At 36.8% G+C, this 23603-nt stretch overlaps 1 protein-coding gene across 1 annotated transcript in view; it reads right to left on the bottom strand.

Annotated features, from left to right (window-relative positions):
* HEATR1 (HEAT repeat containing 1) overlaps positions 1-23603 on the bottom strand; it is a 37220-nt gene that overhangs the window by 6277 nt on the left and 7340 nt on the right. Inside the window, exons 8-35 of the mRNA XM_065835050.2 lie at positions 23097-23230; positions 22180-22288; positions 21729-21839; positions 21204-21321; positions 19899-20006; positions 19391-19486; positions 18342-18430; positions 17838-18049; positions 17445-17566; positions 16773-16970; positions 16173-16356; positions 15749-15897; positions 13975-14167; positions 13269-13441; positions 12772-12939; positions 11696-11938; positions 10804-10935; positions 10122-10228; positions 8912-9055; positions 8089-8207; positions 7703-7824; positions 6152-6280; positions 4664-4894; positions 3881-4007; positions 2854-3020; positions 2166-2212; positions 1185-1308; positions 176-316 (exon numbers count right to left, since the gene is read on the bottom strand). Coding sequence (XP_065691122.2) covers positions 176-316; positions 1185-1308; positions 2166-2212; positions 2854-3020; positions 3881-4007; positions 4664-4894; positions 6152-6280; positions 7703-7824; positions 8089-8207; positions 8912-9055; positions 10122-10228; positions 10804-10935; positions 11696-11938; positions 12772-12939; positions 13269-13441; positions 13975-14167; positions 15749-15897; positions 16173-16356; positions 16773-16970; positions 17445-17566; positions 17838-18049; positions 18342-18430; positions 19391-19486; positions 19899-20006; positions 21204-21321; positions 21729-21839; positions 22180-22288; positions 23097-23230 — 3997 coding nt within the window. The remainder of the gene's footprint in view (positions 1-175; positions 317-1184; positions 1309-2165; positions 2213-2853; positions 3021-3880; positions 4008-4663; positions 4895-6151; positions 6281-7702; positions 7825-8088; positions 8208-8911; positions 9056-10121; positions 10229-10803; positions 10936-11695; positions 11939-12771; positions 12940-13268; positions 13442-13974; positions 14168-15748; positions 15898-16172; positions 16357-16772; positions 16971-17444; positions 17567-17837; positions 18050-18341; positions 18431-19390; positions 19487-19898; positions 20007-21203; positions 21322-21728; positions 21840-22179; positions 22289-23096; positions 23231-23603) is intronic.

The raw sequence follows: 23603 nt of genomic DNA, 5'->3' as shown, positions 1-23603 counted from the left end.
AGAAACTCAGAACTTGCAAGGTAACTATGGGCAGGCAGTCTATATCTCACTGCTCAAGAGCTGCCTGCCAGACTGGCACTGGTACCTGACGTCTTTACATACAGCAAACCACTTCTACGTCAGTCCCTCTCCAGTACTTCTGTTAAAGGAACCAAGTTTAAGCACTTTGCCTCACCTGGCTCTTCTGCCACTTGGTGCGCTGCTGCACTTTATTGTTTAAAAGATCCATTGCCTTACGTCTCACCGATGGGAGCTGATTTGTCATGAGTCCCCTAATTACAGGGATGAACGTTTCTGTTGGCAATAAGGCATTGACCTATAAGGAAACACAAACAAAACAATACCATAAACGCTCTTCCATGCACTGTGACATAGTAGCCTCCAAATGCAACACACAAACTTGTCTGCAACTTCTCAACGTGGGTTTCAGGATCACAGAAGAGAGGACAGGCTAGCAATACTGTACCTGAGGTAAGCAAAAGAACAAAGCAGGTTCTAGTTACAGTACTTGAAGTACGTTCACTGGCTGTTAACCAGCCAATATCCACTACCTCTGAGCTTTCCTCAGCAATTCCTTTTGTCTACATCGGTGAGCAATCCCTCCTTACCCTAAAACACTTCTGGTAGTGCCCTGTGCATGTACATCATGGAAACTGGAATAGGCTTCACAGGGGAGAATAAAAAAAAAATCCAAGCCGTGAAAACATGTCTGCTCAACAGCATGCAATGAGAAAGCCAGTCGAATTCTACAAATACACATCTGATCAGAAAAAAATATTAGAAAGAAAAGAATGAGGATTTTTTTCTCCACTTATATTCCACGTACAAATTAAAAAATGTTCCATTAGCCTTAGTTAAATAATTTTATGAGTTACCAGTGGGAAAGGCTGCCAAAAGCCATTCTTCTCCACCAGACAGAAAGTGAAACGACTGCTTCCAGCCAGCAGAATATTAACTAGAGGAAATAAACATTCCTAATTTGTCTTTTTTCTGGTTGTTCTGTCTAATCTGTTAGCTGTAGTTATTAAATTTGTTAGATAAATGTAAACAGTGATGCACCAGGTTGCAGAACCTCCAATAAAGGTTAGTACCAATCCACCAAGAAATCCTACAAAGGTTATAATCATATTAACAAGCAAAACTGGAAATGTCCCACTGCTAACATGAGGGTTAACGAGACATACTTTATCCAGCATATCATAGGACTTGTTAAGTAGAACCCTCCAAAACTTGGCTGTTGGCTTGTCCACATTTCCTTCCACTGAAGATGCCACGGTGTTTATATAGTGAAGAACTTCTTCTAATAGCCTAGATGGAAAGGAAGCATCTTTTAGTAACTAACAAGGACATTAAAGAAGTTGACTTTATTACTGGAAAGCATAAAATTTCACAAACCAGCAACAATAAAGAAAAATGCAACACCAAATGGAGAGACTACCAGATCACATTTACATGTTAACAAAAAGCTATGGCAATAAGGAAAATGATATACATATTAGGCAACTCTACCTGGTACCCCCAGATAAGCATCTACATGCAACAGTAGTTCTACTTAAGAACTCTCCTTCAAAACAAAAAAATAGCTGGGAACAAACAGATGATAAAAATGAGCATTTAAGGTATACAGCATTTAGAATAAAGCCTACAGCCTTTTTCACTTAGAACAAACATAAAAGTTAAACCTCTGCAAAAGAAACCCTCAATTTTGCATCACTGGCTGTTATAGCCCAATGACTATGATGGTGATCTGTGATTACTGGTAATTTTCTTACACCAACATAAGAGCACCTCTAAATAATGGTATTTTTTTTTTCCTATGAATGAAGTGGTATGTTTTGCTAAAAACCTGGAATTCTTTTAGAGACTCCATCATCAACAGCATAATAGTTATGGCTAGGTATGTAAGTGACCACTATCAGAAATACAGAACAGTGAATACTGGGTACTCTTTCAGAAATAAAAAACTCCACTTCATATTAAAAAACAACAACAACAACAAACAAAACCCAACTAACTCGCATACAGTAAATACTGCTTGTTGTTGCCAACAATGTTATAAGTGTCCTTAGGGGAAAAAAAAGTTATAATATGACTACATTTACAAAATATTCCCAGGTTGCAGTAAAAGTGATCAATGGGAGGAGCGGAGCAGATTTAAAGCATACCTCTGTTCTAACTTCTGCAGCTCTTCTGTTTCTTCACATTCAACTATCTGGTTTAAAAAGGAAGAGTGAAAACATTAGGTGTGAAAATTACATCCCCACATTAAGTTATCCCAGTATATGCAAATTAGCTTGTTCTGAATGAAATCTCCACTAACATGGTAATCAGGAATTCCCTGCATTTGCACTTAAGCCATCGTTCTACAAGAAAATCTGAGCATCTTGGGTAATAGAGTCACAGTAGCAAATACATTTCATGCTGGTGTATGATGTTCAGTTGAAACACCGAGAACTACTTCCAGCTAGAGTCACAGCCTAAGATTTGTACCATTTATTTTTGTCTTTCTAGAGTTAATAGTATGAAACCCACCCTAAACTTGCACTTACACAGACTGCATGTGAAATCCCAGACTCCAAAAACCCTGTGGGAATCCACTGGGACCAGAAATTCACTTTGTTACCTATTCATCAAACTTGAGTCTATCTGGAAAAGCTTTATTAAAAAATAATTAACATTACCGAGAGGTTTCGAAACTGTGCCAATAGAAGTGTCAGCAAGACACACTGGGGAGAGTATTCTTTAATTTCCTTTGAACATAAAGTCATACTGAAAAGCAAATTAAACTTCATCTATTAAAGTACGGCACAATTACTTAATGTGATCAGTTTAAAAGCAATCTGCCATTATTACCTTTTTCACAAAACTCTGAGAGGATAAAAGTTGTGACATGAAAGAGACTGACAAGAATTTGAAATGCCGAAGTTGTTTGTCTGAATGAGACTCCACATTAAAGAGCTGCCCATCCTGATTTTTTAGCTTTGTCTTGTGTGTTCTTGACATTTTTGGCCCAGAATCATCTGTTGAAAACATAGACAAAACAAATTTGCAGCCAACAGAAAAAGACATTTGATTTCTGATTACAGAAACAAAGTAAAATTACAGTCAGATGCCTATCAAGGATAGCCATACTGTGGTATCCAAAATCATGTCAAAGTTTCAAAAATGATCCTCTGAAATACCACAGGAGATAAATTTTTTGCATTTCAACAGCCTCAAAAGAAGTAGTGCCATTTCACTACCCTTCCATCTAATCATTTTCACGGGAAGAATCTTCTTTTTTCTTGGTGCGAAAGCTGTGGCACACTGGCTACAAACACAAGAGACTTCTGATGCAGGACCACATACACTGTGCATCACAGATTTGCGAAAACTGCTTTCAGTGCATTACCTGATCCTTCCCGGCTGAGAACATGTATTCTAACAACACATATGCCAAGTCCTTCCTTAAACAGAAACAAACAACAGCCCTTACCCACCTTCCCCAATGCTCTTTGAAAAAACAGACTGGAAAAGTATTAAAACATTGTTCCATTATTGCTCCACTATATTGGAGTAGAAAGAAACGAAACCTTAAAAAAAACCCAAAATGGCTGGTGGGCCCTGTGATCTTGTTTGCTATGAATAACAGATTTTTATTTTAACTAAATGATGTACTGTACCTTCTAAATGAGGACTACCCTTTGATTCTAAGTGCTCAAATTAATCTATAATTAAAAGGATTAAAAAAAAAAGTCATCAGGTATGTTAGCCATTTTATGAAATAAATTATTTTTAAAAAAATAAGTTGTTATTAGAGTAATTCTGTATGCCTTAGTCTTCTGTCTAAAGGAGTAATAAGAAGGTTTACATGTGTTTGCTGGCTCTGCTTTGTGGTTACCTTCTTTGTTCTCTGGCAGCTCTGTCAAGTACTGGATTATTTTCATCATGCTCTGGAACTGAGAACGTACATTAAATTCGCAACAGATGGAAATCCAAAATTCAGTGTCTGCTTCCAGAACAGCATCCTGTTTATGGTTTAGAAAGAAAAAGAAATATTTCAAGAATTAAAAAAAATATAACTAATGATGATAAAGACTCAAAAGCTCCTCAGTGAGTTTCTAAAACTGCCATGGTGAGCTAGATACTGCCAGGATTAACATCAAGAGTAACAGCAGCAGCTTCTTGGAGAGAATATAGTTCCAGAGGGCACAGAAAGAGATCAAGTTGCTACAGCAAAGACTGTATCTTCTCACCAATGTTCTTTTAATAATTCTTTTAGTTTTCCCCGTAAACAATGCTTTCACCTAACGCAAAGGCCTGCCTACACAAAAACATAATACGATTTATCTTGGTCTGTACAGAAAGACCAGTATCACATTTCACAAACACAGTTAAAGATAAAGAAAACAATTTTTAAAATATTGAAACATAAAGTTTAGATTAGATTATCAGATCTTCAGGTTAAGGATTGTTGTACAGTATGATCTGATTTATTGTTCAGGCCCTGGGACAAAACGCTTTTGTATCTGCAATACAAATCGTAGTAGACATCACCATCAGGTCAGAGCTCACCACTTATTTTAGCACAACCACGAGGCTTATCTTGCACCTTCTTAAAGGCACCACGAAAGAAAGGAGATCGCTCTCTTGAGGATAACATTGACCCCGCTTATCTTCCCACCTTGTCTGTGCTTGATGTCGCAGTCACGGTTTTGGTCACATACTGCTCGAACAGCAGCACCAGCAGAACCCAGAGGAACTTGTCTCCTCCCACTGTGGTGATCAGCTGGGTCAGGATGGGCAGGCGCCGGTGCTCCGGCACGTGGGGCAAGGCATCCACAAATACGCGGATGATCTTTATCACCACCTCCTCCACGCTTCCCGATGACTCTGACAAATCACTGTCCTCAGCCTATGGACAAAGAGGCACAGCAGCTCAAACAGATGATCGCAGACAGGTACTAGGTATTCCTTGTAAATTCAGAAATGAGAGAAAATACTACGTGCCTCATAACAACATTACCAAAAGTAAAATATGAGTGCTCCAAAATAAACAATTTTCAATCACACTCCTCCTTTTCAGTGTTTAACGAAGATGCTTCAAATAAAAATTAATTTTAAAAAGGAAAAAATAAAAGTTACTTGGCATCAACTGAAACAAGCAGGAAACACCAAGGGAAAGCAATGCCACATCCTTCCGAAAACTTTGCCTATAAGCCTGATAATTAGGGTCTTGGATTCAAAGGCCTAGCAAAAACAATACAAGTAGGCTACATTAGGCTCTCCCCACATGTAACAATTGTTTGTGCCATAAATTGTCACAGAAACTCGTAATGGCTGCTATGAAAGTCCATAGATAAAAAAATAAACTATAAAAAAAAAAAGAGACTGCAACTTGATTTCTCTAACAGAGATCTGCAAGAGGATACAAAACGTATATATCCATCACTAAAAAATACACCAGGAAACACTCAGCCTATTGTTAGAAGAACAATTTTTTCTTTCCAATCCATTTTTACATAAGAAATTTATATGGCATTTTTTAATGTTTAAATCTATGAATGACTCTAGAACAAAGATTTATCACATGCAAGTGAAATCTGACTGAAGAAAAATGTCCCCTTTGAAAAACAATGATGCATTTTTGGTTTGCTTTACAATTATTTACCTAAGATGTCCAGACAAAAACAACAAACCCCCTAGAAACACCAGCTGGAAAAATAAAAGCATTTGTCAAATATCTGACCTTTACACTTCTTTCAGACTGTGACTACTATTGAGATGACCATGACATATTATTGTAGGATTAATAACCTTACTTCCACTGGTTCTTCTACTGAACTTCCATGCTGTTTTTATGATGAAACAGTTAAAGTATGTTTCAGGTCATCCTCAGGTACAGTTGTGTATTGTTTTGGCTAAACTGTTTATAAAGTGCAGCAGCTCATACAATTAAAAAGAACCAGTAGTGTGATGAACTCAGAGTTGTCAGATGAGGAGTAGTTTGTTAATACAGTTCTTACATATAATTTAATATCTATCTAAAAATAACCCCAGAACAGGCTACAACTCATTCCACCACTGATACTCTAAACCATTTGCTCTGCTTAATTAATAATATTATTGTTCACTTTTTTCCTGTTCTTTTTCATTAAGTAGATAAATTTACCTGTATAAGAGCAGGAATAACCATCTGCACTGTCTTATTAATTACTTGGAATGTGTAAGTATCATCCAGACGCAAGACATTTGCTCCCATGAATGTAAAGATGGGCATAATGTTATGGAGAACTTTATCCTGGAAAAGAAGATACATGAGATTAGTTTGCTTTTTGAACTGTGTTGCTCTACATATTATACCTTTAGGCATTTCTCCTTCCCATAAATACCTCCAGATTCCTATAAAAGAAAATGAGAATCACTAGTATCTTCCAAAATCTCCACTAACTAATTTTAGATGTATAGTGTCCCTTTAAACTACTTACTCTCTGATTGTTACAGAAACCAAGATACACTTCCAAGCAAGTAACTGAAGAGTAGGAATATAGGGCTTATTCTGTTACTCTTCAACTCAGTGCCATGGTAGAATGACAAGTCAAGTCAGCTACAGGGAGATTTGCAGAAGCACAAATATGACTGTGGCACACAGATTCCAGTGATTTTCAGTATCTTTCCCACCCAAACTTCTTATATTTGTAAAACATCTGCAGTATCTACGGTTATACAATAGAAAGCAATCATGCTCATCTTACTTTTTGGCTTTTTTTGGGTGAGATTGTAATCACTGTAATGGATTTTAAGAGAGTTGGTTCAGATATGTTACCTAGCTCAAGAGCTAGTTTCCTAGATTTCACCAGAACTTAGAACAAGAAGTTGTGGGTACATTTCTCATTCCATTTTACTGAAGGAGTGTTTTAGATTTAACAGAAAGGAGACTCACACCAAGTATTTCCTTATCAGAGCCATTATTAGTGTAGAATAAAAGTTCAGGCCTGTAGCAGGTGATAGCAGTAAGATGGTGACAAAGAAAAATAACCCCAAAAATAAAAAGGCCAAACACTTCACAATTTTGTCAAAAACATTCCAGTTTTGCCTTTTGGGAAAAACGTTGTATTTCCAGATGTGTGGAGAAAGTAAAAATAAAGCTGCAAACGGAGTTTGATACATCTAGATATATTTTGCTGCTTTTACAGTTTCAAAGCAAAAGAATCTTACTTAGAAGAGTGATTCTACAGTCCCATTTCCACCCATAGAAGAAACAACCTGTTTCTCAATTAAAATCAGAGAAACCTGGTTTTATCACCAATTGCAACTACATTTCTCAGTGTTGTACAAGATAGGAACTTGTAAGAATACGTGTGCTATGAGACTAGACGTTTCCTCTCTTGTATATAAAAAAAACAGGGGAAAGAAGAAAGAGTGCACCAGAACTTTGACCACAGCTAGAAGGTGAGGCAGGGCTGTTGTCAGAAAGCTTCTTGCATTTCTAGTGGGCTCCACTGAAAGCCACAAATGACTAGTGACCAAAGCACTGAGGCAGAGGTTTGTTTTCAAGTAAAACAGAATAGAAAGCCCTGAAAGAGCAGGGAAGCTGTAAATTTTGTCTCTTGCGCCTTTCAGAAAGTTTCTGCCCACAGAACAGCTCTGTATGTTCTTCGCTCTTCCCAGTATTTGGAGTCTGAAGGAAAGAGCTGATACATAAATTCCACGTACTACTTACAGGAAACATGACAGCAACAGCGCCAAGGAGAAGCAGTGCATGGTGGTGTGTCTGGGGCATTTTAGATATCCTGATGCACTGAACTATCAATTCCACATTGAATTTTTCTTTGTCAATGATATCTGCAAGTAAAAAATATTCACTCATTAATACTTCAATGGCCAACGATGTAAGAATAAAAACAGAACACTCAAGCACTAGTTTCAATTTGCAGACCATACCTAAGGGATCTACAAAAATGATTAAGAAAGCAAATTTGCATACCCTGTAAAGGAGCCTATTCCGCCTCAACAATACAGCATAGACTCAGAGAAGGAAAAAGTTCGAGGCCATTGTTCTAATGGTGTATTGGAGACGTTCTGAGAAACAGGTCTGGCAATTTTTACCTGCTGGGATTTTGCTACCACCTGAAGACAATTTCTGACAGATATTTAGCAGGCAGCTGAGGATTAGCTGCTTTGTATATTCCATATTTTCCTCTTCTGATGCCATAGGTTCCAGACACCTATACATTCAGGGGAAAAAAACCCCAGCATTATAAAAGGAGACAGAAAAATAAGTGACCAAACTGCATATTTAGATACAAATAAGAAACTGCAATATTCATTCTATGGAATATCTGCATTAAGGCTTCTAAAGAGCATTTGCCAATAAGTGTCTCTTCTTTTTGGTTTTCAAATACATCAGCTGGTCTAATAAAAGACATGTATCAAAGCACCGTCAGGAGTATAAGATGATTACCTGAAATATGACTGCCAGTCTATGTAAAGGCAAGTTGTAAGAAAAAAGATAAATATCTAATCTATACACAAACTTTCCTAAGTGCCTGGAGATAGGTCTGGCAGGAAAAGCAATAGTTTACTTAGGTTGCACTGGATGAAGGCTGCTCCACAATGTTTTGGAAGGAATTTTCAAGCTTAGGGTATTATTATAACAGCTCTGCAAAAGACACAAGTCCTGTCAATTGTGCCAGCTTTAGTGTATAAGAAGCTATGGATCAGGTAACCATCTTAAAAAGCCCATCACACCATTTATAGGGCAAAAAAACTCTTCCAATTCCCTTCATCTGATTTACCTAAAATAAGTGAAAAAGCAAGCTGCAAAACATGGCAACAAAGCAGAGAGAAAGTAGCTCATATATTAATGCTTTACAGTGTCTGCTGCAGAAAAGAAAACTCAAGGACTCCTGTGTTATGGAAGCACAGTTACCGGTTCAGCAGGTTAAAAAGCGCAGGTACCAACGCCTGTGGGCGTCTAAGCTTCTTCTTATGCTGCAGTAATTCCAGAATAAGCATAACCCTCTGCCAGCTGAATTGGTTTGTTTCTGGTGCCAGTTCTGCATCTTGAGGCTTTCTGAAAAGATAAGACAAACAGTCAAGATATACATCTGCAAAGAAAATAGTACAGTATTTCAGGGAACAAACACATGCATAAGTAAAAAAACCCAAACTTTCTTTCACATAGTAATATCCTTTACGGCTTCTCCTGGGAGAGGTGGCAATGTGTGGGCTTTTGATTGAAGCAATAACACATTTTAAACCATCAACAGAAAATCCAGACCAAACTTTACCAAACAAGTGTAGTTTGTCTCCTGTGTGTACAAAATTGTATAAAATGCAGCAGAATTCTGGGGAAAAAACTCAAACCTATTACCAAATAACTGTCCAAATGCTGCTCTGCTTGCCATTCGGGAAACCTGCATCCTCACAACTACCTGTTGTCCAGCCACTGACTATGCAGGTGATGGGTGTGTGTGCAAGCGTTTGCGCTTATAACTCTGACAGACACCGTTTACAGATGAGTGATGATTGTTAAAAAAGGTCAAGTGAAGAAAAATCAGAATATAAGAACATCTATGTCAAACAAAGAAAACCAACTCAATATTCTGTTTCAACAGCGTCTGACAGCTGATGCTTAAAAAGAGAATAAGTACAGCAGACAAAATAGCTCTTTCCTTATGAGAATGGAGAGAAGAAACAAGATAAAGAGATCTACAAATTAATTACTAACATTTTAACTGAAAGAAAATACCATCTTTCAGTCAACAGAACATTTTGATGAGCATCTTTAGGCTCATCTTAGGCATATATGATTTGTCCATACATCTTTATTACCAACCAAGTTCAATACCTACAAAAACAGATCTTACTCAACTGCATCAAGGCAGACTCTACAAGAGCAAATGCCAACATTAAAAGTACTGGGAATGGATTTTTTTTTTTTTAAAATTTTTATTATTCTTCCATCAGTTCTTAAACAGCAACATTGGTTGGCTTCCTCCTACCAAAAGTAGCTCAGAGTTATTTTATTGTGCAGGAGAAAGGATGCTTCTGCTTTCAATAGAAACTATGAAATGTAGTAAAACAAGTGGAATTTCCAAACTGTACAGATAATATTTTTGGACTTCTAGTTATTTTACCTCTGTTGCTGCATTTTCTGCCTTCTAGTTTGCTGAACAGTGGCCAGACTTCTGGTTTTCTCAGGAGGCTCCAGTTCTGTGACGATCTGCTCAGCACACACTGAAATCTGAAACAAAGCACAATGATGCAAGTATCAATCAATGACGTGTCATACCACTCATCTATGCCCCCACTCCCCCCCTTTTTTTTTAACCACACCCCTTTCATGCACATATGGGTATATATTCCACATTTTCAAGTCATATCACCACAGTTTCTGAATGCCTGTCCTACCTGTAGTTCTCAAATAAAATGAAGGAGTGATTTCAAATCCATGTAATATAATAAATTGCTATATGAAAGCTACAATGAATGAATTCTGGGATGAGTTTCCTAGTAACAGTACAAAAGCAGTTTTTACCCAGAAAATGAAAATCAGTGCAGCAGAAAGAAGTGACTTCTGCTGAATTAATTTATATAGTATAGTAAATGACTGATGCATGGCTTTTAAAGAAATACCTTCTAAAATCGGTCATTTCACAAACTTTTCATGCCATTAACACAATTATATAATGTGACAAATAGTTTCTGATGCCTTTCATGCTATGAATTATATAAACAACACCTGTTACTTAATGCAGAACCACAGAACCATCACATCAAGTTTGAACATACTTCTGTGTTCTGGAGTTTGCCACTTACCCCTTTAAAGACACTGCTAATTGTCTGGGCACAAAGTGGGTTCTTACAGTTTAACAGTAAGTCAAACAATACTTTTAAAAGCTTCTGTTGCACCATCCCATCTGACAAAGCTGCAAAGAACGGTTTAGTAATCTACAAAAAGAAAAAAAAAAAAAGGATGCAGAGAGATTTATTGTAAGAGGGTAACAAAATCACAAGTTATGGAACTCAGGTATTTTAGATTATGTATGACACACCCAATCACACATACTTGACAGTATGAACAAATATTGTAAAAATTCGCATATTTACTATCTATTTGTATATATCCAGGAATCCTTTGATGCAAAGCACATACTTGTGAAATATATCCACCAGACATACCAAGCCCTGTAATTTTTCACACAGCTTGCCTGGTGAGGGGAACAAACTTGCTGTTGCCAGCCTCTGGTAAGTATACGCTAACATGCGGCTAATAGAAGGCCTGAATTTGTAGCCTCTTTCAAATGAGATTATTTCTCACTTACTGTGTTTTCTTGACAATTTTTCCTCAGAAGAAAAATGAAGTAAAGCTTCTGCCTGATTGACAAAATCTAAAGGACAGTGGAACAGTAGTATCTGCAGGCAATGATACAGGTATTCATCTGCATGCAAATACAATTATATTCCTATGCTGTACTTGTCAAAATGCAAAAATGAAGCAAGCAGGAATTTCTCCTGGTAAGCTTAAGAAAGAAAGTTTTGCAGCCTGTTTCAAAGACACTATGGAGACCTTGAAAACTGGTACTAAAAGAAAGGCAAGTCAAAAGCTATAGACTCTCCAACAAAGGAGGAGTCCTTGTAAATCCGATCCTAAACACTGCTATTTGCTTTAAGCATAACAATAAATTAAAGGTCTTTCATAAAGCCATACCTGCCCAAGTGCTGTGATCTGAAAGGGTGGGATTTCTTCATAGATTTTATTGGCAGCATGCAGACTTTTGATAAATAAATCCAGACTTTGCTGATTCTTGCACAAGAGGGCTGCTGAATATCCATTAAACTTTCCAAGGATGAGATGCAGGAGCACAACTTCATCTTTCAACATTGCCTCAGGTTTCTCAAAGACCTTCTCTAGCAACCGGTTGAGTGCAGGCAAGAGGTGAGAAAGAATCATCTGTGAACAGAGGACAACAGAAGTTTTTATTAATTGTAATTTTAACAAAATAGCACAACTTCATTTTACTGCAACATCCCCTCTCTGATAACACACTGCATACACTATTTAATGTAACAGCTATTCAAGATGAAAAATACAAGACTTACTGTGAGATTACCATGAGTGCATGTTCATCTGCTGCTTTGCTATTCTCCCTTGCAGAGTAGTAGTTCATATTTTTAAAGTACAGAAACAAGGTAATTTTTTTCACCGACTTATGACTGCTCTCTCCTACTAAACCCAAATGTGTGGCAAGAATGCTCATCCTCTATGAGGTTCACAATCTTTAAAAGAGATACAACTGAACAAAGCATAAAAATTCATAATATCATTCATTTTTTGAACAATGAACCGTATTTCCAGTACTTCGAGAATTCTGAATGTACTAGGTAAGAGGAAGTTAATACATACAAATAAAATTGATACCACTACCTAATACATTACAATTCTGTACAGAAAGCTCTATATTCACTGATATCTAACCAAGGTAATAAATTTATTCTGGAACAACCTTATGAAACAGTGTTTTTCAGTAGCATCAAGGGAGTTTCCTTAAGAACGCAAATGCAAAATTCCACAGCCCTTACATTCCTGGATAGACCATGCAAGTATTTTGTTTCATTATATCAATACTTTGCAGCATTACTCCATATTATTAGAGGTGTCAGCTTAATGTCTAATAGTCTAACACATTACGAAGTTATTTAACAGCATTATTACTAAATGAAATTTGACTTCAGCATTTCAATCTAGTGCAGAACCCATAAAACAACTGGAAAGGTGGCACTTACCTCACCATGGACTTTATGAAGAATTTTCATTAAGTTTCTTGCAATATATGATGGGAAAATAGGATTCTGTACACAATCAAGTATGCTTTCCAAAGCTTCCAACAATTTTTTCTTATGAGATTTCTGTTTTGGTTGTGTCTCAAGCTCCTCAAATAGTGTTTCCATAATCTATTTCATTAACAAAGTGAAAATTAAGTTATTTCTCTGCAACAAAAATGCCTTGAGACAATATTTAATGCTCTCATAATAATAATAATGCAATCTAGATACAAACAGAATTCTTCATCCAAAAATAAACCACAGGTTAATACCTCTTATTTGACTGATATTCTCAATTCTCTGTATATAATACATCACTTGAATGTTTTTATAGTCCTTTAAAAATATTAAAATATCAGTCTACTATACCACAGCTAACTTGATTTCTTTTAGAAAAGACAGGAGCTCACAGCAGCAGACAAAACTTGTATTAATGTACACCTTAGTAACAGAAATACCTGTGTTATGTATGTAGGGTCAGATATGATCTCTTCTGTCTTTTGCTCCAAATGCTGAAGAACAGGATGCAACAGAGACTCCTTTATCCCTCTCAAGGAACAGAGGCAGTTGAGAGCAGCCCTTCGAACTTCACTCACAGGACTACCCAAGTTAATTAGCAAAGATATCAGCACTGCAAAAAGGAGGAGGGAGGGAGGGAAGGAGGGAGGAGGAAAAGACAATACAATAAAGTGAGTGGTCAGAATTTTACTGTATCCATCCCTGAAGAGGACTTTGGAATTAAAAAGTGATCTCTTTTCACTATAAACCTCTACACTACACAAAACCAAAATGAATCTCAAATCCGTGGCTCTGAACTTCTTCATCACAGTCCTTACGTTCGTGTTGAAGCTCAGAGAACTCATATATTGCTACTGACTGCTACATCCTTATCCCGCACAGAAAGTAAGGTGCTGTAACTGACTTCTTCAGTGTAGGAGAATGTTTCTTTCATACTTTTAAGATTAATAAAGAAGTTTTTTAAGCTCAGGTGAGTAACTGCAGCAGTAAATGAGCAAAAAAGAGAGAGAGTTGTCTCAGCCTACTGCAGCTGAACATAAATAATGATAGATACCCCTCACGGTATAAAATACAGTAAAACCGCACAAAATTTAAAAATACTATGAGTTAGTCTTAAGATGAGAGATAGGTACTATTTTACTTTACCTGGAGATGAGGGTGATAGCAGCTCTTTCTTTTTTTGATATGTCTGTGATTCAAGCAGTGCACAGCCAATATATAGAGCCTGAGTCTGTAACATTGCATTGATATCACAGCTCAGGTGATTAGAAAGGTTATAACTGTAGGTCCATAAAATTGAAAGGAATTTGAAGAGCATCTCTGAATCTTTTAGATGTACCTTAAAGTTAACCAAAAAAAAAAAAAAAAAAGAAAAGAAGCAGCAAGCACTTGTTTAATAACCTGAATTTATACTACTGCTCACACCACCTGATAAACCACCCCATCAAAGGAGTACCCAGAAAGAGAACTAGAGTCAGAAACATTTGGGAAGAAAAAGTTACTGAGTAGATGTTTCCGGTAAACAGTACTTGCATGTCTATACAAGTCCACATGTTGCTTAACAGTTGGCTTATTTAGTTTAACAGATAACTCATAGTCTATAGCTATGTAAATGCAAGGGATTTCTTTTTAATTATAAAAACACTAAAAAGACTAAAACCACATCCATATGAATATATGCCAACAGCGCAAGAAAATTGTTATATGCAAAATAAAGCAAAACAAATAACTTCTATTTCCTTCTAATCCCTGACTTTTTCATCAGTTGTACAAAGTATTTTCATAAGTGTATAAACTAGTCCCTTGGAAGAGGTGGGCCTCCAATTTCCTTGTACAGTGCAGCTTTCTGTGCTGAGTATTCATGCTAAACTTTATTCTTGGAATTTGTCTTGGACTGGCTCTATAGGCTTTGTAATAATAGAGCATAGATGAAAATAAACAAATTCTGAATAATAAATGTATCACTGAGCATCGCAGACACAGGGCAGAGTGCCTTCTACCCCTCCACAATAGGAATAGCTGCTCCAAGAAGATTCAGTTTTTCACATATCTATATCCAATTACCTTAATTTTGCTTTAGAACCTTTCTGGCAAGATTTAATGATGATAGCTTCTAATTTTGAAGCAGTTATATTGTCTCCTAATAGTATCTTGCTTACTACATGGTCAGCTTGCTCAGTCAAAAGTCCCACTAAAGTTCTTTAACAGCTCAGTGTCAGTACCATTTCCGTCGATCTTGTACATTACTTCATCTAATTATCAGTTACCCCAAGAATTAATATCAGAAAAAAGTTTTGTTATTAGCAACAAGTTATGTTGCTATTCTTTCCAACCTCTGTGTTTGTCATGTGCTGTTCTTGATGAAATAGCATCAAATTCCAGTAACAGTGGCTTGGTGTCAATTAACTTGCTTCTCTCTTCCTCAGAATGTACAGTTATTACTCCCAGTCATCTAAAACCCAGACTGCCAAAATCCCTCATTCTCTTCAAAAAATTTATATCTCAATGCGAATGAGAAAACATGAGATAATGTTTTAGGGAAACATGCAATATCTTCTAAAAGTTTTCCTTTCAATTTTTGTATTTAAAAACTAACAAATTTTACAGAGCAACTGTTTGCTTTTCTCCCAGATAGGACCAAAAGTTTTAGCTCAAACTTGAAGGTCTTGACCTTGTCCTGCAAATCAGTGTTTTCACCTTTGCCACAACTGGTCCACTTATTGGCTTTTTTACTTTGGTTTTCTGTCACTACATTCAGTAAGGGTTAACTAACCAGTTCAAGCTTAGAATTTCACCTCCTCACAGTACTCGCATGTCATAAGCAGTGTCGCCTGATCCATTCTCCATTTTTCTGTTTTCCTTAGAGTTATGTAGTTGATGACTACAGAGCAACTCAGAGCAACAAATGGAAAAATATTACCTTCAGTAAGAGATTCATCAATGCTCTGTACTGAACCACATTGCTTCCCTCACTAGCTCCACAGACAAGGAGGTCGAATAGCCCCAACAAGAGGTGCAGGTAATCTTGGCTGTCTTGATCCAGAGATTCGGGATTCCACCAAGTTTCCTCTAAAAAAATACAGGTTATAAATAAGACACAGTGGATGCATATAAACACCTTCAGAAACCACGAGAAAAGGGACATCTCTAGTTAAAAGAAGACAATATATTTGGCTGATTTCATGTCCATGAGTAAGTAATCTTTACAGATCTCAGTGACAACAAATGAAGAAGGTTAGTGAAGCAAGATTTGCATGTTTTCTGAAGACTTCTGAAGACAAAAAAACTTAATGTTCCTTCTTCACTTCATTGATATAAAAGACAGTAAAAACCTTGACACCTACCTTTTGAAAAGGACAGAGGAGGTTTCAGACCATTAATGAAGTTTTTCAATAAGAACAGGAACAAAGCTGACTCCTCTGCATGAGCTGTCTGATCACTGTCAAGCTTTTCTATATATGCAGTTAACAAGTCCTCAGGCACCAAAGTTTCCTCCGTTGTTTCAACAGACCAATTTAGGGGCATTTCCTGTGAATGAGAATTCATTTTAGTGTATACTGTAACAATTTAATCAAATATAAGACAGAGAATTATCACTAAAATTCAGCAATATTTAATTTTCAACCCTCAAAGAGGCATCCTTATGAAGTCAATTACATTTCTGACTTTACATTTAAACCCCAAACTTTGTGCCAAGCTCACAACACTGAAACATTGATCAGCAGGTTATGGAGTTCTTTAATTTTTTACACGCAGATTCACTGGAGTCATAAAATATAAGAGCAATTCTTAATAGCAGCTTCTAGTACAGCTCTCAAGTCTGGTTTTGCTTCGAAAAGAAATGACCATGTGATTTTCAGTCCTTCTCAAGGTTTCTGAACCTCCAATAAAAAAATATTCTCCATTACAAAGCAAATGCCCTCTCCAAACTGTTTACATCTTACCTCTGCAGGATCACAAGCTCTGAGATTTTTTATTTTTTTATCCAAGAAACGGAAGACTCTGATAGCCACTGAAAAATAACTTTCCTTCATCTGTGTACTGCAGCAGCATCGAACAAGCACTGAACCAATTATATGAGTAGTTACTTTCTGTCTCATGCTGTCTGATTCCATCTCAGCAACGAGTATCAGATCATCAGCCTTAAAAAAGGGAGTAGGGGAAAAACAATAAAAAGTCTGTAAGACAGTGAGACTTCACTATGACTTTACAGCATGTTTAATTTGCATGTCCAGTTAAATTCTTGTTAGCGTCTATCATCAATAACAAATCACTGCCTGCTATAATGGTACCTTGGAACCTGAGAATGGACAAACATCTGCTCCTATGAACAACCCACAGGTATACTTCTTCAGTGCTTAGAATTTTTCTTTAGGAAACTAAAAACTCCTGGAATTTAATTACACTAGTAATTTGTCCAAATAGATAATAGCTTTGCTTCTTTTCCTTATGTTATTGTAGAAATCTGTTATATACATTTTTGCCTAGGAGCTTGAGGATGGCATACTAATGCTAACAAGGACACAAACAAAGTTCTTCCATATCGTATTTTTTCTACTACAGTGACCACCTGTAAAGTAAAAACTCCTAAGGTTAGGGTAACATGGTACACATACCATTTGCAATAGTGAGGAAGGGTCTCCTGAAGTCATGTTTTCAGAAAACAGCAGAATCATTTTCTTGTTGGCCACTCCAATCAACTCTCCAGACTTGCTAGATTTAATTGCCTCTTTAATAGCTATTCCAAGGGAAAAATAATAATCAGACAATCTACGTATACAAATCACATATTAAAACACTGGAGGCTTAATATTTAGAAACAGTCAGAAAAATACTAGACAATTTCTTCATCTTTTCAAAGAGCTTTTTAAAGAACTCTATTCAGACTCAGGATGACAGCTTGTCAGTGACAGCCAGTCTCCTTCAGTAAGTGTGTTGGTTCAATAAGCATGATGTCCTAAATTGTCACAATTTTTCTTTTACAAAATTAGTTACAATGAATGCTTTACCTTCTGGCCAGCCTTTCAGTAAAGGGTGTAAGGAGCAGAGATCAGATTCTGACAGACAAACGGCCATTTTCCAATCTGCAGATTTTGAATTTGCATTAGTCATTACCATAAAAGGTAATAGTTGCATTACTGCTTCATCTAGTAGTTCTTTTTTCTCTTTCAAAATCTCCTCTTTGACTAAAATTTGTATTGCTCGCTCCAGAACCTTGTACCTAAAAGACAACAAGTGATGTTGAAAACCTGTTGCTCAATCATACCCGTAAGATTTCTTTGATTTTTTCTCCATTTTCCATGGCAATTTTCTGCATCCAAATAGCAGTGAGAATACATAAGCAATTAATGGGAAACGGTATGCAAATAATTGAACATTGCTCTTGCAACTCAGCATAGATATAACAAAAAGTATTTGAAGAAAAAGCCACTTTTAAAGTATTCTTTAGATTTACTTTTAAAAGATTTAATGTGTACGGAAAGAATGCAGACTGAAAAAAGGCACAAACATACCACTTTCCATCCTTTGAAAGATCAGCTCTCTGGAAGATGTTCAAAAGACCTGATACTACTGCTTCTGGATTGACTTGTTCCCTGAAAATCTGAAAAGTAATCAAGAAAAAGAAATGCAAAAACAGTAAAATACAAAATAATTTACCATGTCACAACAGAAAATCTATGTGCTATATCAAGTGGTAACATTACTGCATTTCTATTGATGATCATGTAATAAAAATTTTATCAGAGTAAACAGTAGCTATAAGGCTGCCCAGCACACCCTCTTGATACACTGAAGTATTGAGAATTTATCGAACACAGAAATGTCTGGTAAACAATAAGCAAAACACTTCATAATAAAATAAGAATTGCTTTTACTTTACATAGTATGACAAAAATATAAGACACATTAACAAAAGACACTAAAGTTTAAAGAAGCACTCACGTGCTTCTATTCCTATTTTTTAGTGATTGAGAATGAATGAACACACAAGACCAATTACACTACTGCTAATAATATTCTCCACTACTACTAGGAGAAGCAATAAAGAAAGACTGTTACTCTAGCTGGAAACAATCAGTACAACGCATTCCAGAATCCTGTGCCATAAACCTGAGCTGGGGTTTAGTACTTTGCCACTATCAACTGATCAAATGACTCTCATATGGAAAAAATCAACTGAGCACTTCTCACTAACATAATGACTTGTCACTGCATCATTTTCCATCCAAAAGGCAGATGATATGACTTGCATTTTTATAGAAAAATGTACAGGATAAGCAGGAAGAACACTTCAAATAATAATCAAACACTGAAATATGTTTTAGTAGCTACATTAAAAAAAAAATAAATTCAGGTTAGCTGCAAAGACTTTGGGAAAGATCAGGAAGCAGAAATTTGGGAGGGAATTGTGAGGAGGTAAACAACAGAAGCCTTTGTGATGACAAAAGCTGTACACTAAGGACATGAGAAGAACAAAGGCAATTACAAAGAACATGTTCCAGACACACATATTCAAGATCAGCTAAAATCTCAGCTGACATATCAAAAGATGCATACTTACCTCCAAAGAACTGAGAGCAGACATTACAACATCTCTGTTGTCATCCTTGAGCCGACCAAAAATTGCTTCTTCTATGAAAGATTGGTCAAAGCCTTCCTGAAAAAAACAAAGAAGAGCCAACAGACAAAAACCATTTGTTGGTAGCACAATTTACAGGCTTTTAATGAAATATCTGAATCCTAGTACAAGAAAAGAGGTAATATCATCTAAATTAAACCATAAATAACAGGAAGACTAACTTTGAACAATGAAAGAAAGAAAAACAGAAGTATCCATTAACTTAGATTTTATCTTATACTACAAGCAGCTTAATAAACAAGAACTACATCCAGACTCCAAAAAAGGGGGAAATGGTGACAGAAGCCTACTGAAAACACCAGGAAAAACAGTGAGGATGACATACAAATAGTTTAATGTATCACTCGTCTTCAACTGGTATGTCTGACAAACAGCTTTTTGAAGATATATGTTAAGTCAGTTCTGTAAGTGAGAGATTCAGGACACAAACCTTTGATGTTTCAATAACATCTTTCAAATGCTGAAGAGCCAGGACCCGCACAGCTGGCTGAGGATGATTCAAACTAAGCAGAAGGGAGGTATCGGAGTCTTCCAGAAACTGAAATACAGATTTTGGGGTGAGTGACTCCATATTAAAAATACCTTAAGTATATAGAAAAACAACGGGATAAATTATTTCAGCAAATTTTTGGACCCCAAGAAAATCTATACAATTTAGACAAAAAAAGCATGAATTACAGAACAACAATGTTGTATAACTGTTTCAAATTTGGTCTTCACTTTGACAGACAGTTTTTGGAATACAGCTTGAAAAGTACAGTAAGCCACAGATACCTTTTTTCCTAGAAAAGCACTACACTTATCTAAGGATTCTGAGAAAGCTCTAGTGACAGTGTCAGTGTGACAGAGCACAGATAGAAACTGTTAAAAAGGCATCTCTGCCAGTTCAACTGTGTGCAGTTATCTCAGGAACCTTGAAGGTTAGAAGAGAGTCATATGCCTGTGTTCTGCTTGCCTTGTTTTTGTTTTTCTTTCAATCCACTTGTTTTCCAGTCACAGAATCTGTGCCTTCATTAAATCAATACAAAAATACGTGAACCACTTATCTTTTCCTACGTGCTTTCAGTTGTTCAGTCATTGCAAACAACAGTCATAATACTAAACATCTCTTAATAATAAATTCCTTGGACAGGTCTGTTGCACTAATGGCTATGCTATGCTAGGCTGAGTTTCAAATGCTCTTCCGAAATGGCACAGGAGGAAATCTGTAGTCACTCTATTCTTCCATGTTACTGACTGCAAACATTCAGAAAATCAATGCAACAAAAAGGACTGAGTCACCTTCTCTCAACTGCAATAAAGTTGTTTGTCACCCTTCCCAAAACAGACACCTTTGACACTGACAAAATCTTAAGTAAGATGAGGCCTTGCTGGGCACCACCATGTTGTCATTATCAACCAGTACAATGTATGTAGGGGTCATGTTACCAAAGAAAAAAAAATATTGATAGCAATCGAGGCAGGTAGAAATATGTAAATTTTAACCATGAAAAAAGCTCACACTTACAACTGCTCATGACAAACATGAACTTTGAAGAACTGATAGCTTTTGATTTTACAATAATTTTGATCAAGCCTCCCCCAAATTACATTTCAGTAAGGTGTGGGGTTTTTGGTGGAATTGGTAGAGGTTTCATTTAAAAAGAGGAAGAAAGAGCAGAACTTTGCCTAAACATCAGCTTTCTGACAGGATAACAAGACAAGACCTAGGATCACAAACTGAGCTTCTACCTACCTTGTATTTGCCACAGCTTAATGAGAGAGAAATAAATTGGTGAAAAAGATTTTGGCCAGCCTCATCTATGCAATCTTCCAGATGCTTCTCCAATACAGAATCTAAGGCTTTAGGATACCTGCCAACAGACAAAAGCCCCAATGTTTTCCGCAGAGCATGACAGAAGAACATGTATTTACTAGACAAATACAGGGAAATACAAGGAGGACGAATGCGCAAGCGCTCATTGGAACCAGCTATTTTAAGTAGCAAAGGCAATCAACCATTATGTGTTAACACAGATGAACAATATGCAGCCCACTAGGATAAATAATGAACAGAAAAGGTCATGCTCCACAGCAAACAGCTGTACAAAGCCAGCAGGTCTGTGTCCATGTATTACAATGACAACAAAATACACAAGAACAGATCAGTAGAATAAAACTCGGACAAGAATATTGTGCCTATTACACACAAGAAGCCAAGATCATAGCTGACATTGCCACGCCACAGATTGCGGGTCTGTCATAAAAAAACGGAACTTACTTTCTCTCGAGAAGTCTGATAAGAGGAAGCACCTTTTGATTGAGCGCAGCCATTTTGGTGGGATTAGATTCAATCTCTGTACCACAGGAGATAAACTCCTCAAGAAATTTACTAAAATTACAAACAAAAGAAAAAGTCACCATTTTTCGGATGGTACAATTTTCATCAGTGTTAAAAAGCACACTGCTGAACAGGTTAGGATTAATACGCATTACTTATCGCAAGTACAGATTTGCTCCTGGCCTCAAGTTTCACTCTGTCCCACAAATACCAAAAGCACAGCTCTTCTGGATTAGCCAATGTTTCAGTTTCAAAAATCCAGGTTTGGCATTAACTTATGAACTCCAAAACCCATGCTCATATAATGCTAATGCCACTGCCAGGAACTAGTTGTTATTAAACCAGAAATTACTGTAGTACTGCAGAAGAAAAACAATCAAAGTTAACTCACGAAGCCAACAGGTGATCTAAATCCTTTTCCAGTGGTATACTCTGAAGAATAGCTTCAAGATGTCTGATGTAAATCTGATTCTCTGTCTCCTCAGATTCTTCCTGTTCCTCTAAGGAAAATGTGTGATCATAAAAGATGAAGAACAGTTTGAGAATAACCCCCTCATACTGATTAAAGCTAATAGTTTGTACAGGCGTCATCCTGTACCAAGCACACAACTTGAAGACCACAATGTTAATTGATGACTAGCACTAACTCTCCATGTGCCAGCAATGCTTTGTATCAACATTAAAATGCCAAAGGCTGTATTGCTGCCAATAAATTTAAGTATGCTTTGGAACATTCCAGACCTCCTGCTACCCTAACCTGTGCCACCTACTCCCTACAGCACTCCCTGGCATTAATCTGGCCCTTTTCAACAAAAGAGCTTTCCTAACCATGATTTGGCAGTTACAAGTCCACAGTGCAAATAGACTTACTAGTGCAGACACCAGCTACTACTGCATGGCCAGTCAGCCTCACTGTCCTGGGCTGTTCCCAGGCAAGTTTAATTCACCAGGTAACCATGGATCTCAAACTACATATGGACTATGTATGATCTACCTAAAAATTATTTTGCAGTACTACAATGCATCTCGGATATATTGTCAGCCAGGAATTTCATACATCAAAATTAAGTTATCGCTGAAATACTGCAAATCAACATCTAAATCAAAGCAATATAGATGTAACAATGCCTAAAATAGTCTCCTCTGTAGGATCTGGAAAAACAATCAGCAACACATACACAAAAGCACAATCAGGTCTTCACAGGTATTGGCACAGTTGTAAAGGCAGAAGCAACTAAACTTACACAGCTACAATGTTGATCACAGTCATAAGACTCAACAAAATTGTAAAAATGTATGTTAACTTACCTGTATCACTTTTCACGACCGCGCAAACAAGATGAGGCAAGAGGTAACGCAGAAGAGGAGAGATATCGTAGCCTGATGAAAGGTCTTGCAAAAGTGTTACCAGTTCCGGGGTTTTGCACAGATAATTAAATGGCCTGCACAATCGAACAGGGAAATTAAAAAAGCAAGTATGCACACTCAACACTCATCTGGGTTACCAACCCTTTGAAACCATGCAGACTTCCTAAAGATTCAATTTGCAGCATCAGGTAACAGCCTCATTGCAAACAAATGCTGAAAAGATTTAAAGGGTTCCACTTTCTTATTGCCAGAGGTTTATTGGCACATTGAATTGCCAAGAAGAAAACACAATACTGCCAGTCATGTTGAGCACAGTGAACACACATATGTTTTTGTCAAGTTGGTAGTAAAAGTAAAAACAGTTGTATGGATTGCATGAAGAGCTATCCTGACATTGCAAAGAGCGTATCTATCACCCAGCAGCAGCAAAAAGAAGAGAGGAGAAAT

Source organism: Patagioenas fasciata, chromosome 3, assembly GCF_037038585.1.
Source record: "Patagioenas fasciata isolate bPatFas1 chromosome 3, bPatFas1.hap1, whole genome shotgun sequence".
NCBI lineage: Eukaryota > Metazoa > Chordata > Aves > Columbiformes > Columbidae > Patagioenas > Patagioenas fasciata.
The sequence above is the reverse complement of the archived record's forward strand: the minus strand, read 5'-3'. Positions and strand labels throughout refer to the sequence as shown.